Source organism: Notamacropus eugenii, chromosome 5, assembly GCF_028372415.1.
Source record: "Notamacropus eugenii isolate mMacEug1 chromosome 5, mMacEug1.pri_v2, whole genome shotgun sequence".
Taxonomy (NCBI): domain Eukaryota; kingdom Metazoa; phylum Chordata; class Mammalia; order Diprotodontia; family Macropodidae; genus Notamacropus; species Notamacropus eugenii.
In genome coordinates, this window is record NC_092876.1 from 205,111,436 (window position 1) to 205,133,241 (window position 21,806).

At 36.4% G+C, this 21,806-nt stretch overlaps 2 protein-coding genes across 7 annotated transcripts in view; one reads left to right on the forward strand and one right to left on the reverse strand.

The window, feature by feature from the left end:
- Window positions 1-21,806, forward strand: part of NBEA (neurobeachin) — a 783,989-nt gene that overhangs the window by 550,784 nt on the left and 211,399 nt on the right. For all 6 annotated transcript variants that reach the window (XM_072611897.1, XM_072611896.1, XM_072611899.1 and 3 more), the window contains one exon: window positions 12,433-12,569. In XM_072611897.1, coding sequence (XP_072467998.1) covers window positions 12,433-12,569 — 137 coding nt within the window. The remainder of the gene's footprint in view (window positions 1-12,432; window positions 12,570-21,806) is intronic.
- On the reverse strand, window positions 14,347-18,011 carry MAB21L1 (mab-21 like 1). The gene has a single exon (XM_072611904.1). The coding sequence runs from the start codon at window positions 16,279-16,281 to the stop codon at window positions 15,202-15,204; it is 1,080 nt and encodes a 359-aa protein (XP_072468005.1). The 5' UTR covers window positions 16,282-18,011; the 3' UTR covers window positions 14,347-15,201.

Genomic DNA, 21,806 nt, shown 5'->3' on the forward strand with positions numbered 1-21,806 from the left:
GAGGCTTTCATTTTTTGCTTGTGGCTAATGTAGGAATTTATTCTGTTTGAACTATACGTATTTCCAATGTGTTATATTTTCCTACTTTCTCAAGGGGAGAGAGATACATGAGAGGGAGAGAATTTGGAGTTGAAAATAAAAGTGAATATTTTTAAAAAATTGTTCAACCCATTAAGAAGGAAGAAAGGACAAATAGAAACCCACCCATCTAGTAGAAGTAGCAAAGGAAAAATCTGTAAATCACTCTAAAATAATATAAATCTAAAATACTATAAATAATGTGTTATTTATATAATATACCAGATGTCTAAAGATTACTCTATAATAATACCATGAATTTGTAGTCATTATCTGCTGCAAAGCCAAAGATACTATATAACTACAGATTCATGGTATTATTTAAGTGTAGTAAGTATATGTGAACATCAATATATGATAAAAGGAAAAAGCACAAAAGGATTTAAAAAGTAATAGGTCTAAAATTTGGGGGCCAAAAAAAGGCAGGGCAAGCATCTCAGAGTTCAAAGAAAATGTGTTCCCTGAATTTAGGACAAAAAGAAAGAAACAGATAACATAGTAAGTTTATATTAAAAGAAACAGGATAAAGTTAATGTAAAGTCATCCAAAATGATGACTACCCTCCTTTTAATCAAATGCCTGGAGTTACTGTTCCTAGTGACTTAATTCAACTTGGTCATTTTTTTTAGCTATTCAGAGATTATATTTACATCTTCACCTTCTAGTTTGTTCCTGATAGAGTCCCTTCCTGTCTCCATTGAGTACATCCTTCCTTCATTCAAGGAATATTTGAGTGTCTTATATTTTTATATGACTGACTTATATCTCAAAAGACTTAAAGACCATGGCATTTTTGATTATGTATGACAATACTACCTTTAGTAATTGGAATAACTAAGTATGTATTGCAGTGAATAGCTAGGTCTCTCCTAACCAAATAGAATGGAGGATTAAAATAAATATTCAAGTACTTCAGGTCCCTCTATGTATAGCTAAGGTAAATGCTTTTATGGGTTGAATATATTAGGTCATTGCTTCTCTACTTCACTTTTCTTGTGTAGAATTGAACTCAGGAAGAGTCAGATAAAATGCCAGGGAAGGGGAAAAGGACTACATAGCTCAAGATTCTTGAATATGAGTTTGTATGCAAGGACACACTTGGAAAAGTTGAATTTTTCAGAGAGAACTTGAATAATAACAGAGAGAAACAGGTTGGGATCCAAACTGTACCCAAAATGTTAATTAATATCTAGTTATCATATAAATTCAACTAGATTTTTGGGTCATATATCTTCTGAAACATACGTACTTTTATAAGATAAAAGCCTTATATTATCCTATAAAGGTGTTAGTATTCTCCAACACTACTATCATAAAGAAGTTTAACCATATTCTTTTATATATTTTCAGTTATTGATTTCTAACTAGAATTGCAAGAGCCTAAGATTCTGTATCACAGTGTCTTTTAAACATTTTAGGTTCACTGAAACCCCAAAAGCATTTTTGCCTACTTTTTTTCTCTTAATTTTTAAACCCATGTGTATTCAAGGGAAATTTAATCCATATGTTCCTTACTCACTCACACTTAACTCATCAAAATGTTGTTTTGTAAAAGCTATTTGATGTCCAACAAGCCTTATGAGCCTTTTTATAAGCCCCCTTTTTTTCTCTTTGAATCAGGAAGTTGTTTTGCCAGTCATAAATACTATCCCCAAAGGATTCAAGTTTATTTTGAAACTTAGAACCCACAAAGTTCTAAAGTTGAAAAGCCACATTTACCCATCCCTACTTCTAACAAATGCCGACTCTAAATTTCCAGCTTTAGGTTTCTAAAGCCTTATATAGGACCAGACAAAATAATAAAAAGTTTTGCCCTGAATCTCTAATCTCCTTGCCCCTTGATCTTTAGTTCTATAGTGGAAGTCTGTGCAAACCCTGGAAAACTATTTAAAAGTCAACTCAGGTTCTATTTTTAAAAAATGAAAAACAAAAAAACTTACTGCATCCAGTTTTACAAAATACAAAAATATTAATGACTTTAAAATACTCTAAAACTATTCATCTTTGTTTTGCAAAGTACAGAATTGAAAATTATGTTAAAAGAATATCTCACCTAATTATTGTAAGCCATGATGCCATTATACAACTTTATTCAGTCATTTTTTTTAATGGAATCCATCTTTTGATGTTTCACCCATCTCTGATCTCACAGGTTTTTCAAAATAATATTTATCCTTATAAACCTGTCTTATATTTGGAGCTTTGTTCTTCCTTTGCAGACTTCTTTTCTTTAATGTGAAATTGACTTATATTCCAAAATGTTTTCAACAGAAACAAACATAATACCATCCTGGAAATTTGGGGATACTACAGAATTGCAATATGACTTTCAACTAGGTTTCCAACATATTTAAAATAGTGTGTTGATCAGTATTTAATAAACAGCTCTCTGAAAGTACAGGACACACTTTTGCGATTAATTTGCAGTATTAATTCTCAACCACTTTTTAAAGTATAGACAATCAACAAAACAATAAATCAGATCCTGGTTTGTAGCATTTGTTGACTTCCAATGCCTAAATGCTCCCACTGAAAATATCCCTCTACCTCTGGATTATTACTTATTCAGATTATTTTAATCAGACCTGTGTGAATATTAGTCCTATCATCCACTCAAAATGTGAACAGAATTTGTTTAATTAAATTGAAAACTAAAACAACATTGAGAAATAATACTTTTTATTACCCCTGCTTCCTCAGTCTCTTCGATACTAAGTTGGTAGGGGCAGCTATGTTTGTATTAGTAGAAAGAGTACTTCATGGCTTCCATTTCTGTATGTGTCACTTTGTATCTTTACTCTGAAATGATTTCCTAATCTATAAAACAAGGATTATAATTCCTGTTTTATCTCACACCATTGTTTTCAAGGCCCAATTAAATAACTCATTTAATGTGCTTTGTAAAATAATAAATAAAACGCTATATAAAGTGAGTTAGACCACTTTCTGATTCTGGCATTAGAACACTTGGAAGTCCAAGTCTGTCACTAATGATTTGGACTTATGTGATCCTAGGCAAGTCAGGGATCAGTTTCCTCAATTGTGAAGGGCAAGATTTGGACTTGATGGCCTCTGAGGTGTCTTTCACCTCTAAATCTGTAGTCATTTAAAAGAATGTATTTGTATTTCTAGTTACTATTTTTTGTATTTGTATGCGCCAGAACTTAGTACTGAGGTTAGATATAGTAAATGATTAAATTATTGTTTCATTTATTCTGTGATCCTCCTAAATTAGATATTAGAGGGAAGAAAAAGGCATTGAAGTTTGCATTAATACATTGTTGCTGCCCACAGTGGTCCCCTTAGTGGTCTGAAAGACTGGCTATATCTGAAGAAAGTGACTTCGAACATTTTTGGAAGAAGCTTTCTGTCATTGTTATTATTATAATTTGGCATGTGACCTGTTCAGCACCAAAAAAAACATTTAAGTGTTTCCTCTTTCTTGTACTCTTGAGTTACTTATCAAGCCAAGGAAGGAGCCTAAATGTACTTCAGCTAAGCAATGTAGCAGAAAGGGCAAGTATTGTATGGTATTTGCATAATCATGGTCACTGTACAAAGAACCACCCTCATATACTTTGCCAGTCAGTTCCTGGCTATCAGACAGTCAAGTTGGTGCCTAGGTCGGGGAGGAAAGAAAAGTCTAACGAAATTGACTTTCTCGATATTGCCAAATTTTGTTTTCAGTAAAATGGCTTAGGGATTTTAATAACCACCAACTGATTAAACTATTTTTCTCCCCTTTCAAAATATTTTGACTTTAATGTGTGCCCCAAATAGTAAACTTATGATTAGTATGTTACTTAAATAGTCAGGGAAATTGGAAAGTGACATTGTTACATCTATCCTCTTCTCACAGGCCCATCTTTTGATTTGAAGATTATGTAAACTTGTATTTTTTCATGTTCTATCAGTAGAAAATAAATATCCAGTCAAAGAACATAAAAACTGTCAGTTTTTCAGGGTTTTGGGGGGATCTTTTTATCTGCTCTGCTTTTAAAACTTTTTCAAATATGGTCTTATTAATAGAAGGTCAAATCATTTCCAAACATAATGTAATCAAGTTTTTTTTTTTCTTTTTTTGTCGTTTTTTTATATCCAGATGATGATTTATTTAGCAAGGCATGCAGCTGAAAAAACAAATTGGGTCCAAGGCTCTATATCAGCCCAAGGATCTACAGGCTCATGGTTCTTTGATTTCTATACAGTTTTTACATAGTACAAGAGGGGAACAGGAATGCATCAGTCAAGCAGTGATCAGATTAGGACATGTGCTGATATCTTATAAGTAGGGGTTCTATAGAAAACAGTTGAAAGACATATCAGTATTGAGAGGCAAAACTAATAGTCATAAAATAGAGGACTAGTCATAAAATGGAGTCACTTTGGTCTAATAATTACAGTTCCTCCCTTTGGACCTAGAGCTCCAAGAAGCCTGCAGGTCTGCCACTTATCTGGAGAGAACTTGATCAAAGCTGAGACATTGAAGGTGGGAGTTATCTACTGGCACAGATATAAGCTGCAATAGTCACAAGGAGCAGTCTTATGAAGAAGTACATGGCGAAGTGGGGCTACAGAAGTGAGGGAATATAAGAAAGGAATAATGCTTCATCCCCTATTAGAGAGGTATAGACTGGGGTGAAGGGTTTAGCAATAATAGGAGGATGGCCAAAGAGCATTTTAAAGGGCAAAAGTCAAAGTTCCCCCTTTGGTCTACTAAGTAAGTAGAATAAAGTGAGGGGTAAGGCCTCAGGCCATCTCAGATGTGTCTCCCTGTAGAGTTTACCCAGGATGGTCTTAAATTCCAGATGATTCATTCATTCAACCTGACCAGATATCTGGGGGTGGTAAGGGGTGTAGAAATGACAGGAAATTTACATATCACCTGAGTAACCAAGAAAATCTAGTAAACATGAACATCATGGAAAAGAGAGTAGTAATACAATAATAATCATCAACATTAAACAACATCACGTCTCATTGCAACCTGGTACCCCACTCCCACTGTTCATTTAATCAGCATACTTCATCTTGAGTCCTAAATGTCCAGTGTGGAAGTATCTTCTCCTGGACATTCTGGAATAGGCATCATTCTCAGGGCAGCTCTAAAGGAGGCTCCTCTGTAATCAAGTATTTCAAATGGTCTTTTAAACACATACTGTATAAATAAAACTACATATATAACCTATTATTACTATATTCTGCATTTAAGTGCATAAGAATTAACCAGTAGTGCAAGGGAACAGGCATTTATTAAGCACCTACTATGTGCCAGGTACTGTGCTAAGTACTTTCAAAATAGTGTCTCATTTAAGGATACCTTTTGGTAGCTTAACTTGAGATAATAGTAAAATTTTAAGTTTTCTGTTTCATCAAATGCTACTTTAGTCTTATAAGAGAGTTGTCATTTTTATTCCTTGAGTGCACCATCACCTTCCAGTCACTCAGATTCTAAATTTCACTGTCCTCATTCTTCCTGCACTCAACTTTCACTTAACCCACATATCCAACCAGCTGCCACATTTTATCTTTTCTATTTCCACCAAGTTGCTCATAAATTACCCCTTCTCTTTATTCACATGGACACCACTAAACTTTAGGCCCTTATCACTTCTAGAAATTCTTTTAATAGCTTTCTTTTTTGTCTCTCTACCTCAAAACTTTCCCCACTTCAGTGTTTTACTGCCATTACCAAAACTTTGGTTTCACCATGTTAAACCCCTCCTAACCACCATAGTAAATTCCAGTGCCTTCCTGTTACCTCTAGGAAAAAGAGCTCTTAACCCAGAGTTTGTAATTTTTTAAAAAATTATAATTTGATGGCTATATTTCAGTATGACAGGTTTCCTTTGTATTGTTATGCATTTTATTTTATAAATTTAAAAATATGATTCTGAAAAGGATTCCATAGGGTTCACTTAACTGCCAAAAAGGTCCACTACACAAAAAAGATCCAGAAGCTCTGTTCTAAGAATCAAATATTAATTCCTCTTTCTGATATTTAAAGCTTTTTTCATACCCTGCTGCATGCCTATTTTTTCAGTCTTCTTAATGTTAGTCTCTTTTGTGGCCTTACAAGCACATGATGTTTTGTTCCATCTCCCTCCTCTCTGTCATTGCATTGCTTGTCCCAAATGACTAGAATGAACTCCTTCCTCACCTGTACCTCTTGGAAACCCTGCTGTCTTTTAAGACGAAGGTCAAGTATCATTTTCTACATGAAGCTTTTTCTGATCCTTCCAACTTCTAGTACCCTCCTTCCCAATTAACTTTGTTATATATGTATGTAACTTATTTTTCTAGGTTCTGACCTTCCCATTCTCATGCAGATTCCTTAAGGACAGGGACTATGTCACTTTTGGTTTTGTATCCCTCAGGCTTACTTAGCACAGTACTTGAAACATATAGACACTTAAATGCTTGAGTAATTCTGAATTTATTAGTACGTGTGCTAGTAAGATCTGGCTCACTTATGTTTTACTAAATATATGATCAAAGAAATTTTTAGAGATTCCCTCCCCACACCCAAATTTGGGATAGGGATGCACTAAAGGTTTTTTTTTCTACACATACTAGTTTACCTATGCTACAAATAAATTGTTGAAGCTTATCAGGTTTTATTTTAGCTTGTTCCATTGTAAAAGTTAGCTTTCCTATTTTTTAAGATAAACACTAAATAAATAGGCAAAAAGGAGTATAATTTTAATCTTGAATAAGGAACATTAATTTTCTGACATGGTAGAATGAACATCAAATTATGGTAATTACTCAAAAGAAAAAGGGCTACTGCATTCCCCTGTACTTGTTATTCCTTCTAGATAAATTGGGTGCTTTGAGACATGCAGTGAGTCCTGAAAAGTTAAGATGCCTTTTTTAAACATTTGACTTGCTTTGGAAAGTAGGATAAGGGAATCTGACTACCTCTGACTACAGTATTCAGAATCAGTTGACTAAGTTGACTGTAGTTAGAACTGCCTAAAAAAAGTAGAGGAATATGAAATTTTACAGTCATAGATTTAAAACTGTAAGGGACCACAGCTCAGCCTAAACTCAGATATAGAACCTGCCCAAAAAGTTACCCTGTTACATGAAGAAGACACCTCTGGGGTCAGTAGATTCTTCGACAGAGTCTTTTTTGGAGGCCTGAAATTTAAATATATACACATGAATGCCTTATCATTTCTTGATTCCATAAGTACTAAGTCATAACTATGTTTTCACTAGATAATTTTGTACTTTTTTAATCAACCATCATTTCTTTAAAAGTGAAGAAAGTTTTTCTAGATTGTTTTATTAAGATATTTTTTTCAGGGAGAGGAGTTTTAGATGTTTGAGAATCAGAGCAAGGGGATGGATCTGATAAACTTCTAAATAAACCTGGAGTTTTAGAATTTATTTTAAAGATTTAGGCTTCACCTTCCTCACCATCTTCCTTCCCCTTCCCCTTCCCCAAACAAACAAGGAAATCTTTAGGTGATTTAATACTTAAACTACTTTGTGTGAGCTCCTTGAGAATAAGAATTTTTTTTATTATTTGGTTTTGCTTTTCTTTGTATTTCCAAGGCTTGACATAGTAGGTGCTTAATAAATACTAGTTGACTGACTGATAGTAAAGCCATTTTACCTTATTTAAAAATAGTTATCCAAATACTGTGATCTCTTCTGCCTAGGGAATTCTGATGTGGGAATTCCTTCCACCAATGCAGATAGCAACCATCTGTTATTTAACAGCAAATTCCTAGGGCACAAAGAGATTAAATAACTAGCTCTGGATCAAAGAATTAGTAAATATCAGAGATGGGGGTTTGAACCCAGGTTTTCCTGATGCAATACCTGGGCATTACTCTCTATCCACTTCACCAGGCTGCCTTTATCAAGTTTTGAAATAATGTTATTAATTTAAAATATGATGTTCAGTAATTTATATTCTTAGTTTCCAAAAAAAATGTTCATTTTAGACATTGTTGTTGGACCATACTGTCCATGGGGTTTTCTTGGCAAAGATACTATAGTAGTTTGCTATTTTTTTCTTCAGTAGATTAAGGCAAACAGAGGTTAAATGACTTGCCCAGGGTCACACAGCTAGTAAGTATCTTCAAGTGGATTTGAACTCAGGTCTTCCTGACTCCAGGTCCAGTACTTTATCCACCGAACCATCTAACTGCCTCATTGTAGACATATTAATTAATCTTTAAAAACAAGTAGAATGTTACAGATTTATATAAATTAGCATTTTCTTGATTTTTATTCTTTTTCCTTTATTCTTTTCCTAAGTATGGAGGCAACATTCTTGTCATTTGACAATTGTTAGGATCTTAAACTTCTTCCCTTTGCTGGGGTCAGATTGTACCCCCAAAATTACATTCTTTGGCATATTGCAAAAGCAAATTAAGTTTTAAAAACTAAAAAATTCGTGGAGAGGGATTCATGTGACTTAGTAATTTATCATTGTCATAAAAATAATTTGTAATGCTCTATGCAATAATCTTCCCCCCTTAATATGCTTTCCTAATTACCAAATATTTGCCAGATGAATAAGATTTTTTCTTTATAAAAGATCTTTCTTAGCTCTTGCATTTTCTGAAATTCAGTAACTGAAATAAAAATTGAGAAGACCAATGACAGTTTGCTAATTCACTTTAAATTTCATCCTTTTTGCTTTAATAATTAATAGTTCTTAAAACTTTCAATTCGTATTATCCTTATTGATTTAATTTTGAGTTTGTGAATATAAAATTAGTAGTAGAAAACAGTACTAAATTTAGTCTCCTGATTTTAGAGGTACCCTTCCAAACTCATAATTTTTTTTAAACATCCTACCTTTCAGTATATTTGACTAAACACTTCCCTTAACAGATGCAAAACACATGTATTTACCAAACTGTGTCTAAAATGAAGGTCATCATCCCAACTGACTCCAGAACCTTTGGGACTAAATATTGAATTGCTGTTCTTTTTTTGTCATTCTTTTCATTTTTAAAGTGGTCTTTGCTCAAAATGTTTGTTAATGAATATCCAATATGATGACTCTGTCTTTTGTTCAGCAGCAAAAAATAGTATGGGGCAATGCTCTTTAAACTCCAGTCTTTCATATTCCAGGAGGAAACAGCCTTCTATTACCATCTCAGGTGGGAGATTGTAACAATCCTTCGTATATAGCACAATGGGAGGAATTTAGTATCATCCATTTGTATACAGTCCTGTTTGTGTAAAGGCCAACTGAAAGACCATCATTCACACTTTTTTTATTACAACAGTACTGATAGCAATGAAAATAGTTAGGTTCATCCCCCCAAACCACAGTAAAGAGTAACATTTGTAACCACTCACTTTATCTTTCTAGAATACAGTCAGAATATCCTCTGCCTAGTATTGGGAAATGGTGCTCCTTTGTTTTTAATGATCATTCATGTTTGCATGGGGTATCAGAACTTCCAGGTATTCGGTGAAATAGCTGCAGTTGTAGTTTTGGTTATGCAGATAGCTGGGTGTTCACTGGAAGTGCTGTAGTTATTACAGTTGTGGCTGTTATTATTATTCTGCCTTATGTGAACTGTTTAGTATCAGATCCTTAAAACCCAGAGTCTCCCCTAAAGGGGATTAAAACATAATCTTCTCTATATAGCAGTAGTGGATTAACTCCATATTCTCTCAATCTTTGGTTTGCTCCCTGAAGGTTTGTAACAAAAAAGACTCAGTGCTCTTTAAACATGCTATGGTACAGGAAGTTGTAATTGGACATTTCCAAAGGACAAGTGTAAAAATGGCACAATTTTGAAACTGAATGTTTTATTTTGTAGTTTTTTTTGAAGGAGGGACTCACTCAGAGAACTTTCAGAGCTGCCACTTCCCTCAGAAAATGTCTTAACCCCTTAGAACTAGTTCAGAATTAAATCTGAAGGAACCTGTTTCTTATTTCTGGAATACAGTGTACTGAGCAAAAAAATATTCTCATTAGGAGTTACTGAAAATGTATACTTAGTAATTAGATTTCATAATTAGAAAATTAAAAAGTGATTAAATATGATTTTTGTAGGTTTCCCATTTTTTAAAGTAACTGGTTCACTAATTCTTCTCAATTTAGATTAAAGATTTAACATTTATTCTTTGGATTTAATCAGAGGATTAAATTATTCATCCTAAAAGGAACTTTTGACACTTTTTTTAAACTTCCCTGAGCAACCAGTTCTCAGCATAAAACCAGAAATCACCAACCAACTATGGAATCCTCTGAAAATTAACAGGGACTGGAAAGATTTAGTGGGACTCATTGTTTTCTAACTAAATCACCTCAACCTTTCTCTCTTGCCCCCCGTCCCCCGCCCCCATCTTTCCACAAATCCCTGTTTTCATTTCTCTTTGCCGAGATCCCATTAGTAAAGTGCATGGAACGGAAATTCTGTGGCCTTGGAGGAATAACCTGGGTGCTGAAGAGTTAAAGGAGGGGTTTGGATGGTCTGCTTAACGGGGCAAATGGATCAGCAAATCAGGGAACTGCTGTCTGTACGAATCTTTCAATAAACACAAAGAAGAGGGGCCTGGGGAATAGAAACCCAAATCCACTTGTAATCGTACAAGAGAATCAGGCATAATTACTTGAGCAACCTAGATTAAGATTGATGAGCCTTTAAAGTGGCGCTTCGGATCGATCGCTTTGCCCTTTGGAAAGAAAAGCGTTGCAGGGCCAAGGTGGATCTCGATTCTGCTTGGCTCCTAATGTGGAAATAACGGAAAGAAGATGGAGGGGAAAAGGGAAAAATGAACCCGGCAACCGGGCGCATGTGATCCACATCAGCTGACTGGGGTCAAGAGGCTAGACTGGCTTATTAAGGGATAGAAAACAATAAAATGAAAGAAAATAGAGTTTGCGTCAATAGTATCCAAACTGTCACAACCAAAGGCTGAAAGCTGTCACTGAAACAGTTTGTTTCAGATACTCCTTTTTACACGAAATAAATTATTCTCGTCCCTTTCTTTTAATTTCTCAAAGGAATTGACACTTTGCTGTGCAGTAGAATCTCCAATTGAGTGTTAAACCAAAGTAAAACATAAACAGCGTGACAGATACAATGATACGGGGCTGATTTGGTCTGCGTGCTTATTGTGAACAGAGAGGAGTGAATAAAGGCTCGCGGTGCGCGGGCCGGCTCCCTCCTCGCTGAAAGTGGCTCCCGGGAGCACGGCCGGAGCCCCGGAGCGCGCCCCCTTCCCTCCCCAGCCCGCCTAGCCCCACTCCTCCCGCCGCCTTCTGCCCTCCCAGGCGGGTTCCTGGAGAGCTCCGGGCCGGGGAGGGTTGACCTGGCTCACGGCTTAACTGTTGCTAGTACGGGCCATGTTATCAGATGAAGTTGACTCTTTGTTTGAAAAGGAGCAGGCTGAGTTCTTAAAACGGTAACCCAAGAGAGCTACCTGGCGTCCGAACTCGCTTACTTCCCGTTTCCGGTGTGTGTCTGTGTGTCTGTGTACATGTGTACATTCCCGGATTCCCTACAATAACTTCTGGCTCCGTTGCATCAGTATACCTTGTTTTCCAATACACAGATTCCCTGCTTGAGCTTAGCTCTGGTCCCTCACCTCGCTGGCCCGCACAGTTTCAGAGGCCACTGAAAAGTTGGAACCTCACAAGTGCCCACCGACGGTTTTTTCTAAGGAGAACAATCTTGTTCAAGTTTCTTCTCCGTTTTCAGCCTGCACAAACTCCCCAGGAAGATGAACACTGTTACTGTTTTCATCCTCTTCTAAATGAGAAGTGGCTTCATAAGTGCTACTTTTGAGGTTCTTTCTATACAATCGATATTAATTTGGCATTGTTAAAAGGATGGGAGACCCGAATACTGTGGCTTTCCTCTTCAGCCCCATTCCCTCCCACCATCACCCCTCACCCTCTCTCGCGGCGTCCCTTGAGAAGCTCAGCTTTCTCGACCCTGGCACCATTCTGCATAATTCTGTATCTTAGGGGTAACGGTGATGGTCCAAGCCCTTCAGAAAGACAGCGCTTTCACTGGAAAATCTGAGTGCGATGTTCCCCTGCGCCTCCAACGTGGCTAATGCTGGCACCGTAGCCCGCCCTGCAGTCTTTCTGGGGGAAGGTTCCCGTTGCTGAGGGGCAGCTTTTGGTGTTTTACAAAATTATAATTCATCCTAGGACCCATGATAGAATAAGGAGCAAAAATTGTTTAGATTTTTTCAGACTGACGGGATTCCTTGAACTATGTATTGTGGAAAAGGAGATAAGGCAACGTTCTCACAAACGCCTCTAAGCTAAACCTGTGGTTAGTGGTGGTGCCCTTCCTCGGGAACCGCAAAGGCTTCGGCGGCCCGGCGAGCGCCTGACCCCCTGTGCTTGTCTTGCAGGCCCCGTGGTCCTCAGCACGCCGGCTCAACTCATAGCCCCAGTGGTGGTGGCCAAGGGGACCCTTTCCATCACCACGACGGAAATTTACTTTGAGGTAGAGGAAGACGATCCTGCCTTCAAGAAGATCGACCCCAAAGTGAGTACATGTACTCCAGTGGACCCACTGACACCGTCAGTGAATTTGTGGCATAGTATTACTTTTTACACGGATGGAGGGAAATGTTGATCGTGGGCTTTGTTTTTAAAAACAACCAGTGAGAGGTAAAAGGACTATGTTTGCCTTTCTATATGTAAAAAGAAATGGGTGCAATGTATCTGCTACTGGTTCTTTAACTCGTGTTGAGATGATGAAAGTCAAATATATTCATAATTTTAAATCCTCTATTACCACAGCAGGAACATTTTTACAGTCTTTCAGTGAATGTCTTTGTATGAACTTGGGCAGATTTGGTAGCTAAGCCAATTGCCCTGAAATCCCTAGGGGTAACTGCGATCTCATACTGTCTCAAAAGACTTGATGGGCTTTTCTCTAAGAGTGGGTTTTAATTGTAATAATGCCTTTAATTCCCCCACCACCTCAAAAAAAAGTGTAAATCGAAACAACATGGATCATTTACTGAAAGCTTACGTTGAAAGTTAAAAAAAAACCCTTAAAGACAATTCTACCTGTATTTTTAAATTGACTTTTATTCCCTAAAATAAGAATTACTAGTAGAATTAAGCTTTCCCAAAGCTTCAAAAACTGATTTTCTAAAGAGCCTTGACTTTTCATTGTTTGATTTTAAACTATATTTTTGAAAGGTGTTTATATTTATGTATGAAACTACAAAATAGTTACTTGGTCACATTTAAGATACATAAATTATCATATTTTGGTTATATAGTAGGGTTATGAGGGAGGATCAGGTATTAGGATTTGCTTGTATCAGTACTTTTTTTCTATAGCCAGCTTTTTGTTCATATCACAGTACATTTATAAATAGAATTTTCTGTATTTGAGATTAGAGGTAAGAAAGGAATATTTTGCATTGGTTTGCAGAGATCTTTCATTAAAATATTTCTCAAGAATAATTATTCCAATTTTTTAAAGATGAATTCCCAGTAGAGTTGGGACTGGGTTATAACCCAGTCATGTCTAGTGTCCCAGATACTGAGTAGACAAATAAAATAAATGCCACTGAATTGGCATTTGGGAAACAAGATTTGCCATACTAAAAATCATGAAGCAAATCTTTTAACTCAAGGTGTGTAGTTGGTTTGCTCTTTTCAGCACTTGTTGAGTATAAATATTTAATTTAAACAGGATGTTCTTCAAATTCTTTTCTCTCTTCCACTTTCAAAACAAATCACATAATTTTAAATGCATTCTAATATTAAATAATTTTCATCATTTGTATTGAATTTTATCATTGTCTTTAGGCATGGGCTGGTTAGATTTCTGATGTTAGGGTTTTGCTGGCATCTTTATCAAGCAAAAGTAATCTTGATCTTATTGCTGGCTAGACTTCATCTATTAGTCATCTCCCTTTATTGTATTATTCTTTCCTTCAAATGTTAAGGTGAATTTCATAAAAATTAGCCAGATTCAATTGCCTTTGCTTTAGTGAGCGACTTTTCCTTAATATTCCTAATGAAAACCTAACTTGAATAAGAAAATCTTTTCTAAGTGGGATTATTTTTTGATCACTGTAAAAAGTTATGCTGCTATTCTGCTAATTACTACTGAAGAAACTGACAGTTGTTTATAGTCTTTAATAGTTTAAGTTGCAGTGGTTTTCATTTATATTTATTTTCTCTGATTACACTTGTACATTTCTGAGGTGTTAAAGAAATGTGTAGGCTTAATTTTCAAAATGAAGCATAATAACAAATTTTCAAATATAAAAAATTAATTCTGAATTGAAGCACATAACTTTTCTTTTACTTCATTTATTAGCTTGTAATTAAATAAAAACCAGCAACAGAAATTAAAATCTAATTCACAAAAGTAATTATCCAGTGTATTTCAAGTGCATTTTTTCAAATATATAATTCAGATATTCAAGCGTTATTATATAAGCAGAATCCAAATTTCTTCTGAATATATTTAAATAACATTTCAAGTATATTTATGGAATGTTAGGAATAGAACAAGCAATATATTTGAAACAAAAATGTAAACTTTTAAGTTCAGACAATTTCCAAGACAGTTAACAAAAGTACCATGAGAAAAATCTACCTTTAAATGATATCTCCATTAGCAGAAAATGTCCTGAAGTATCCCAAAATGGCAATTTAACTTCTGTTCACCAAATCACAAAACACCAACATCCACACTTTCAAAGACAATGTGAGATCACAATATTTGATACAAATTAAAATGTACATTAGACTTTTGTTCAGATGACGCATCCAAATATCATTTACTCACTGACAGAGGTACCTAAAATCACCAGAGGTTGTTATAATCCATTGATGTTATAGGCAGCATAGTCACTATCGTGTTGTCTTACAGCCGAGTTGTTTCCAGGTGTTGTGGACTTTTCAGGGGAGATGAAAAATGCCTTGAAAAGAAGTCTCAGTACTCTGAAGTTTGAATTTTCTCCCCTCCCTTCTTTCCCCTTTCTCCACCCCCACCCCAACTCCCCCCATGATGCATAAGAGGTAAATTCCTTTTTAAAGAAGCTATTGTTTGCATTGTCAAGTGGAATATTTGACTGTGATTCAAACAGGAAGTTCAATTTTCATCAGAACTTGTGAATCATTTCGGCCCTAGTTAAAATTGTCCTCTAAAGTTTTTCCAAACTTTTAGGATTAGTAAGTATCTCTCTAGCCAATCGCCACGTTTGTTTGGCAGCATTTTCCAGAGCTGAATGAGGTTTGCCCTGAAAGAGGTCTAAGTTTGGTAAGAAGTAGTGAGGACACCGCCTGCATTGTAGGCAGGATATAAGTTGCAGTAAAATTCCGTTGAGGCGATCGCCCAGGCAAGATTCGTCCCAATCCGATTCCCGGGGGTGCTTTTCACACTCGTAAGAAACCAGAGTCTTCATGTGGTAATTGTTCAGGGGCTGGCCTGGCAGTTCCAGGTGTCGATCCCGTAAGGTTTTGAGAATCGAAAGGCATTTCTTTCTGCAACCTCCCATCTGTAGTCTGTTCTCTGCTTCTGCGAACTGCAGGACCCAGGCATCACTCTCCGCTGAACTCTGTTTGCCTGCTAGAGAGTGGCACTCCTTGGATAAGAGATTGAACCCTTCAGCTTTGACCTCTGCTACCCTGTTGGGTCCTGGCCAGGGGATATGGGGAAGTGGCCAGTGGGCAGCGCTTCTTGGCCAGATCCCCGTGCACTTAAAAGCTGGGGTAATCTGCACTACATACCTATCTCTTATTCTCAGTTTCACTTCGCTGGTATCTGCCACCATCTTTACCACATCCCTGTAACTACATTTATCCACTGCTTGAGCCACCAGGGTCTGAAATCTGGACCTGATTTTCCGAGCAGAGAGGTAACCGGAGGCTGTTATGAACTCCACCCAAAGAGACATGCTTCTTTTACGCCCATCGCTTAACTTGAGCACGGCACATCCCGGCAGGGAACCATCATCCACAAAGTTGAAGACCCCCATTTGATTAAGATAAAGCACCACTTCAAATTCTGTGGGTGAAATGACCTCCAGACCCTCGTAACGATTGTCCATTTCATTGAGAGAACTGATGAAACGGGGTTCCTGCACTTCCACTTCCTTCAACACATCCGAAACTACTTTGCAGACTTCTCGGATAGTTTTGGCGATGGCAGCTTTCCTGGCTTGGCATTTTTCATTGTAGTATTTATTCAGATGATAAACCAACTTGGCCTGGGCCGCGATCATGTTGGGACAGAGATCCGGATTGTATACCGGAGTCTCACAATAGGCTGTGGGATCCAATGCGGCTGCTAAAGCTGGAGCCAACTTCAGAGGAGAAACAGGCTGCTATCCTCTGAAACGTAACCCCCCCAAAAAATCTTTCCAATGCGTTGTAGCTGTTGTTTCTCGGTTGCTGTTTTCCAGTTCCTTTTATCTTTGAGCCCAGCCGATTTTAAAGGGAAAGATTACTTTTCCCCACCACCTCCCCCTGTCTGGCTCACTTTCTCTGTGTCTGTCTGTCTCTCTTCCTCTCCCTCTTTTAAAGAATCCGTGTGTGAGACAAACGCATGGAGAGATCACCTTCCCAGCAATAAAAACAAAAGTTGCACTGAGACACAGAAAAGCTCTTCCAGTAGTCAAAATAATCAACTGTTTTCTTATTTATTTATGTTTTCCTGTAATCACAGTGTGTGCCAGGCTGTTAATCAGATGGTGCAAAAGTGTTGGATGTCTGTGTGTGTATGTGTGTGTGTGTGTGTATGTCAGAAGAAGCTGCTGTTGGTTTGTATAAGAGCCCAGATGCACTCGAGTGGAAATTATAAAGGCAGGGCCAGGCAGGCGGGCGGCCAATCGCCACTGGGCTCGTCACCGCAGCCTACTTCAGCTCAAACCCGGTTAATTAATCCCCCCTCTTGGATATAGACACGAAAACCAAAGGTAGGAGGCTGCTGCCGGCAGAAAACCACCCAGGCTACCTAGATACTTTTGAAAATCAAGAGGAATCTCTTAGCTTTGGTGTTACTTGAAGCATATTGACGTTTTGAAAGAACTTGGCAAAATCCTTCTCTTCTGCAGTGAAACCCTGGTTGTATCTCTACGGCTGAAATGTGACTGCAGGTGTATTTGATGGTTATCCATCAACTGGTGAACTAGAAGGGAGTTTTCATAGACAAATTCATTCATTTGTGTTTGCTGTCAGATTATTTTTCTCCTTTTCACCTTGTAGATGTTTGTAATTTTCCAGGTTTGCAGTTTTCTTTTTAGATAGTAAGTAGCTATGAAATAGCTTAAAAGCTAACATTTTACATGTTCCACTGGGTTAGATCTTTTTTAAGTTATGCATATTTTGTATGCTCTTTACTTGACTTTTAATTTGTAGCAGTTGAAACAAATCTTTAAAATCCCAGTTGTTAAAGAGTCTAGTGATTTTTGTCCCTGATTAAACAACTCAGTAAAAAAAGTTAGATACTTAGTGGACCTTTCCCCATCTCCCTGTTTCTCCTCTTCTGTGATTGCAGGCTTTTTTCTCCATCATTATCTGTTAATACTGAGCTGTGTAATATATATATGGAGTCTTGGAAAATGCTTGAAAAATAAATAGCAAATTATTTCTCTGTATAGTTTATTTTAATGTGAACTTATTTCAAACTGTTGTAATAAATGTGGTCACAAGAGAGATTGTGGATATGCTGGCATATTACTAACCTGATAATTTGAAGGTTTGGAATTTGGGGTTTGTCTGTATGTCTATATTTAAGGAATTATCTCTTTTAAGTGTCCACAATGCTGGCCTGATTTTGCAGAGTGTAATAATGACTGCCAAATTCTACTTTGAAGCCTCTCTGCTTCCTTTGGTATCTTTCAGAAGGAACAGTTTATCATATTTTAAGATGAATCAAACCTCAGGAAACAAATGTTTCATTTTGACAATTTTGAAATAATTAAGAATTAATCATCAAAATTTTTTAAAACTCAGGAGAGAAGAAAACTTCTTTTATAGTTTTGCTGGGTTTGGGTCTTGTTTTGTTTTGGCAAAGTGCATCAAACTGAAGAAATGCCCAATAGGGTTCTCCATTTTATTTTAAAACTGAAATGGATTTTGAATTACCCAAATTTCCAATCACATTCAATTACATTTAATGGGAAGCTACTTTTTAATTTTTTTCTTTCCCAGTTTAAAATAGTTCATTTGCCTCTTCCCCATGGACAAACACCCTTCCCTCTCCTCCCTCTACCCCCATTTATAAGTAACTGGTCTCAGGAGATCTTTCCTATTTGTAATAGACTATTCCTACAAAACAAAAATGTTAACTGTTCAGATTTTGAAACTTATTTTTTACACTTTTTTTTTAAGATCACAAAGCCATATATTCTTTGCCCTCTCTGGTAATCTGTAGAGAATCCTTATAAATTCTATTACTAGATGGAAATTATAAAATAAATCTTGGGCTCCTAACATCCATAAATCTCCTTACTCAAGTACTATTCCTTCTGGTAGAACTGGAAATTGGGTTTAAAAACACTCTTCATTTTTGCCTAATTTTTAGTTACTAGTGAACACAGGACTACCTTTTGTAGAAGGAAAAGGAGTGGAGAGAAGACAAATCAGAGCAGAAGTTCTGACTAACAAAGTGCTTTTGCCTCTTAGGGAAAAGGAAGAAGCTGCCTTTAGTAGTGCCAGCCCCTCTTGGCTGTCTTTTGCTTTTTTTTCCTCTGCTTCTCCAGTCCTTAACCCCGCTTCTCTTACTAACTGTCCTACACCTATTTGCTTCTTTTTGCTTACCTCCCTCTCTGTCTGTTCATCTGTTTCTGCTTCTGCATCTCTGCCTCTGTCTCTCTCCTCCGAGTCTTTTCTCTGTCTCTGCTGGTCTCATGCCCTGCCACTTTCCTAGTTGGCTGCCAGTTTTCCTTCCTATTTTTCCCTTAACTGTACTTACCTCAATTGCCTGCAGTCACACCTAAACCAAACCCAACACAAATTCCCTTGAATATTTCAGTTTTTAGCTACTTAACAGTTGAAATCTATCAGCTTTTTTGCTCGTTCAAATTAAATGAAGTTACTTCATTTTTCAAGAACACCCAGACATTCATAGACTCTTCTGTATATTTCTCTATTATGATTTAAGTTTTGATTTTGACCTTTTTTTTTGGCCACCTGGAAATGAACACGTTTGATTCTGGATGTGATGGAATACGGGGGCAGATGAATCTCCCGGGCAGTTTTGGGAGACTAACACCTACTGGGGTGATTTAATATGTTTGTATCCATGCTCAATAAGCCCTCCAATTGGGTTTAATGTGGAACTCGATGGGGATGCAGTGGGCGGGAGCCATAGACCTTCTGAAAAACCCAGACACGCAGGTGGTAGATCTTAGAGACTCTCTAGCCTATTCTGCCTAATTGGGTTAAAACGAAGCTAAATAACGAAACATTTTGTGCAAACTAATTGGGGCAACCTGGGACTTTTCACTAACGATTTGCACTTTGAGAAAGAAAAATGGAGAGTGAGAAGGGACTAGGGTAACTTGTTAGTCAAAGTGTATTCCAGGAAAGTGAAGTAATTCAGTTTCAAGAAAAGTGAGTCTGCTGCTGTTTTCTGAACTGCTTTTCTGAGCACCCTTCACATATGGAGCTGACAGTGATTTACATAACACAAGATTCACAGATCTGCTGCTGTCACTGTTGGTGAACTAGGCAACCTATAATATTACTCCTGCGCAAGTCCTGCTTGTTGCTGCAACACAGTGATTTTCTGTTACAATGAACACGTGAAATGAATTGCCTTGTGTAGCAAAAACCTTTCAGTTGATCTTAGACACCAGTCATTGCTGAAAAGAAAATTAAAGTCTTCACTGAAGTAGTGGATCCTCTTTCTCTAATAACTGTAGTGTCCCATGAAGGGGAGATGCTAAACTATAGAGTTGATGGTATATTGGTTTATTCATTAATTCAGTTAAAATGTTTTTTCCCATGTTTTGGATATTGAAACATTTTATACAAATCATTTCTTTTAAAAGATGTACTTCACCTCTGAAATAAATTTTAAAAATCATAGAATAGTATACCAAGATAAGATAAAATGCTTCAACATACTTGATGAACTTAGAAAAATTATCTTTGATACATCTTCAGTAATGATTTTTTAAAATTATGAATATTTTTGCTTAAAATATGGGAGCGTTTATTGTTAGTATTGCAGCAAAAGTCTGCTTATTAAGGTCTCCCCAGCTTGAAGAAATAAATGCTGAATTGTTTTAAATGGTATGCATGCAGACATTCTTGACATGAGCTAATAATAGAATGATAATTGTTGAAAACCGACCTAATTGAAGGGAGAACAAGAATCTCATGATTTAATGACTGAAATGTTTACATTTGTATGGTATTTGGGACCTTGAGGTATAACAGACTCCATTTTAGCATTTTTTCTTTCTATTACCCTGTGGTCTAACATTTTGAAAATGTGGCATTTAGAGTTAGCATTCACATGCCATTTTATTATCATAGGTTATATTAGTATTAGTATAATTAAAATGGTTTTATTCTCAAAAACTTTAAGTGTATGAAACAGAAAAGAAGGTATATTTCCTGACGTATGATTCCCTAGTTATCCCTTCCCCCATTATCGAGTCCTTTGTACATACATGCTGTAGACAAAGTGACATGTAAATAGCCACCTTATTAGTGCATACGTACAGAAAAAGCCCAATTATGTTGAGGAATGTATGAATAAAAGGTTTCTGTGTTTTAATAAACCTAATTTGAAAAATTGAGTTTCAGGCTCATAAATTTCCACAATAGTGTCTTTTCATGTGGGAAAAAATAATGATTAGTTAGAGCATATGCACATATATGTTAAGTGCTTGTAGAGATATTGCTTCCTGCGTTTTTTTTCATTATCTGCTGGCTATGATTCTGTATACCAGTATTCATGAATTTAAAGGCTTTTTTTAATATCTGCTCATTGCACCAAGGAGATAAAAAAGAATATGAAGTTGAGTTTATTAAATTATTTATCCCTACTGCTGGAGTGGCTTTGAAGGCTCATTGAATAGATCCTATTTCCGTTCTTTCTTTCACCCACCCTACCTTTCATATTTCTTTTTAAAATACATTCAGACTATTTCATCTGTTTTGTTCTGCCAGCCACAATACATTTTTTGTTACACTAGAGAAATTTAAGACAGATATTTGTGGGGAGTTTTCTTTATGTGTCATATTACATAAAGTAAAGTAGAGGGACCTCTTCTGAAAATTCAATTTGATAGCACCTTCACTTTCCCCCATCCCCACTGTGGCATGTAATATAAGAACATTTGAAACAAAAATAGTCTGAAACCTTTAAAAGTTCCAATAGTTTTCTAAAGTGATTGTTTCATGATTTTGTACTGGCTAAAGGAAGACCCACATGGATGACATCATGGTCTATAGAAGCATGTTTATTTTGTCAAGCCTATGAAAAAATATAGAAACAAGTCAAATATCTCAAAAAAAAAATTAAGTACCTTCAACATTTCTTCACCCAAATTATCCAGCTAAGTACGACTAAAGATATATTTCAGGGTGGAAATTCTTTGTTTGGATCATCAGTATTTAACTGCTTTACTTTACCTTTTCACTCATATAGACACAGCCAGAGGTGTACATAATTATCTCTTTATTTGTTTTTCTAGATCCTTTTTTCCCATGGTGATTATCAGATTTTTCTATTGGTAGTACCAGATGTTGAAGTGATAATAATTTTCCTGTTAAAGATTCAGTTTAGAAA

Bases quoted from the DNA above. Each gene is read 5' to 3' on its own strand.
- MAB21L1 (XM_072611904.1), bottom strand. From the start codon at position 16,281: ATGATCGCGGCCCAGGCCAAGTTGGTTTATCATCTGAATAAATACTAC.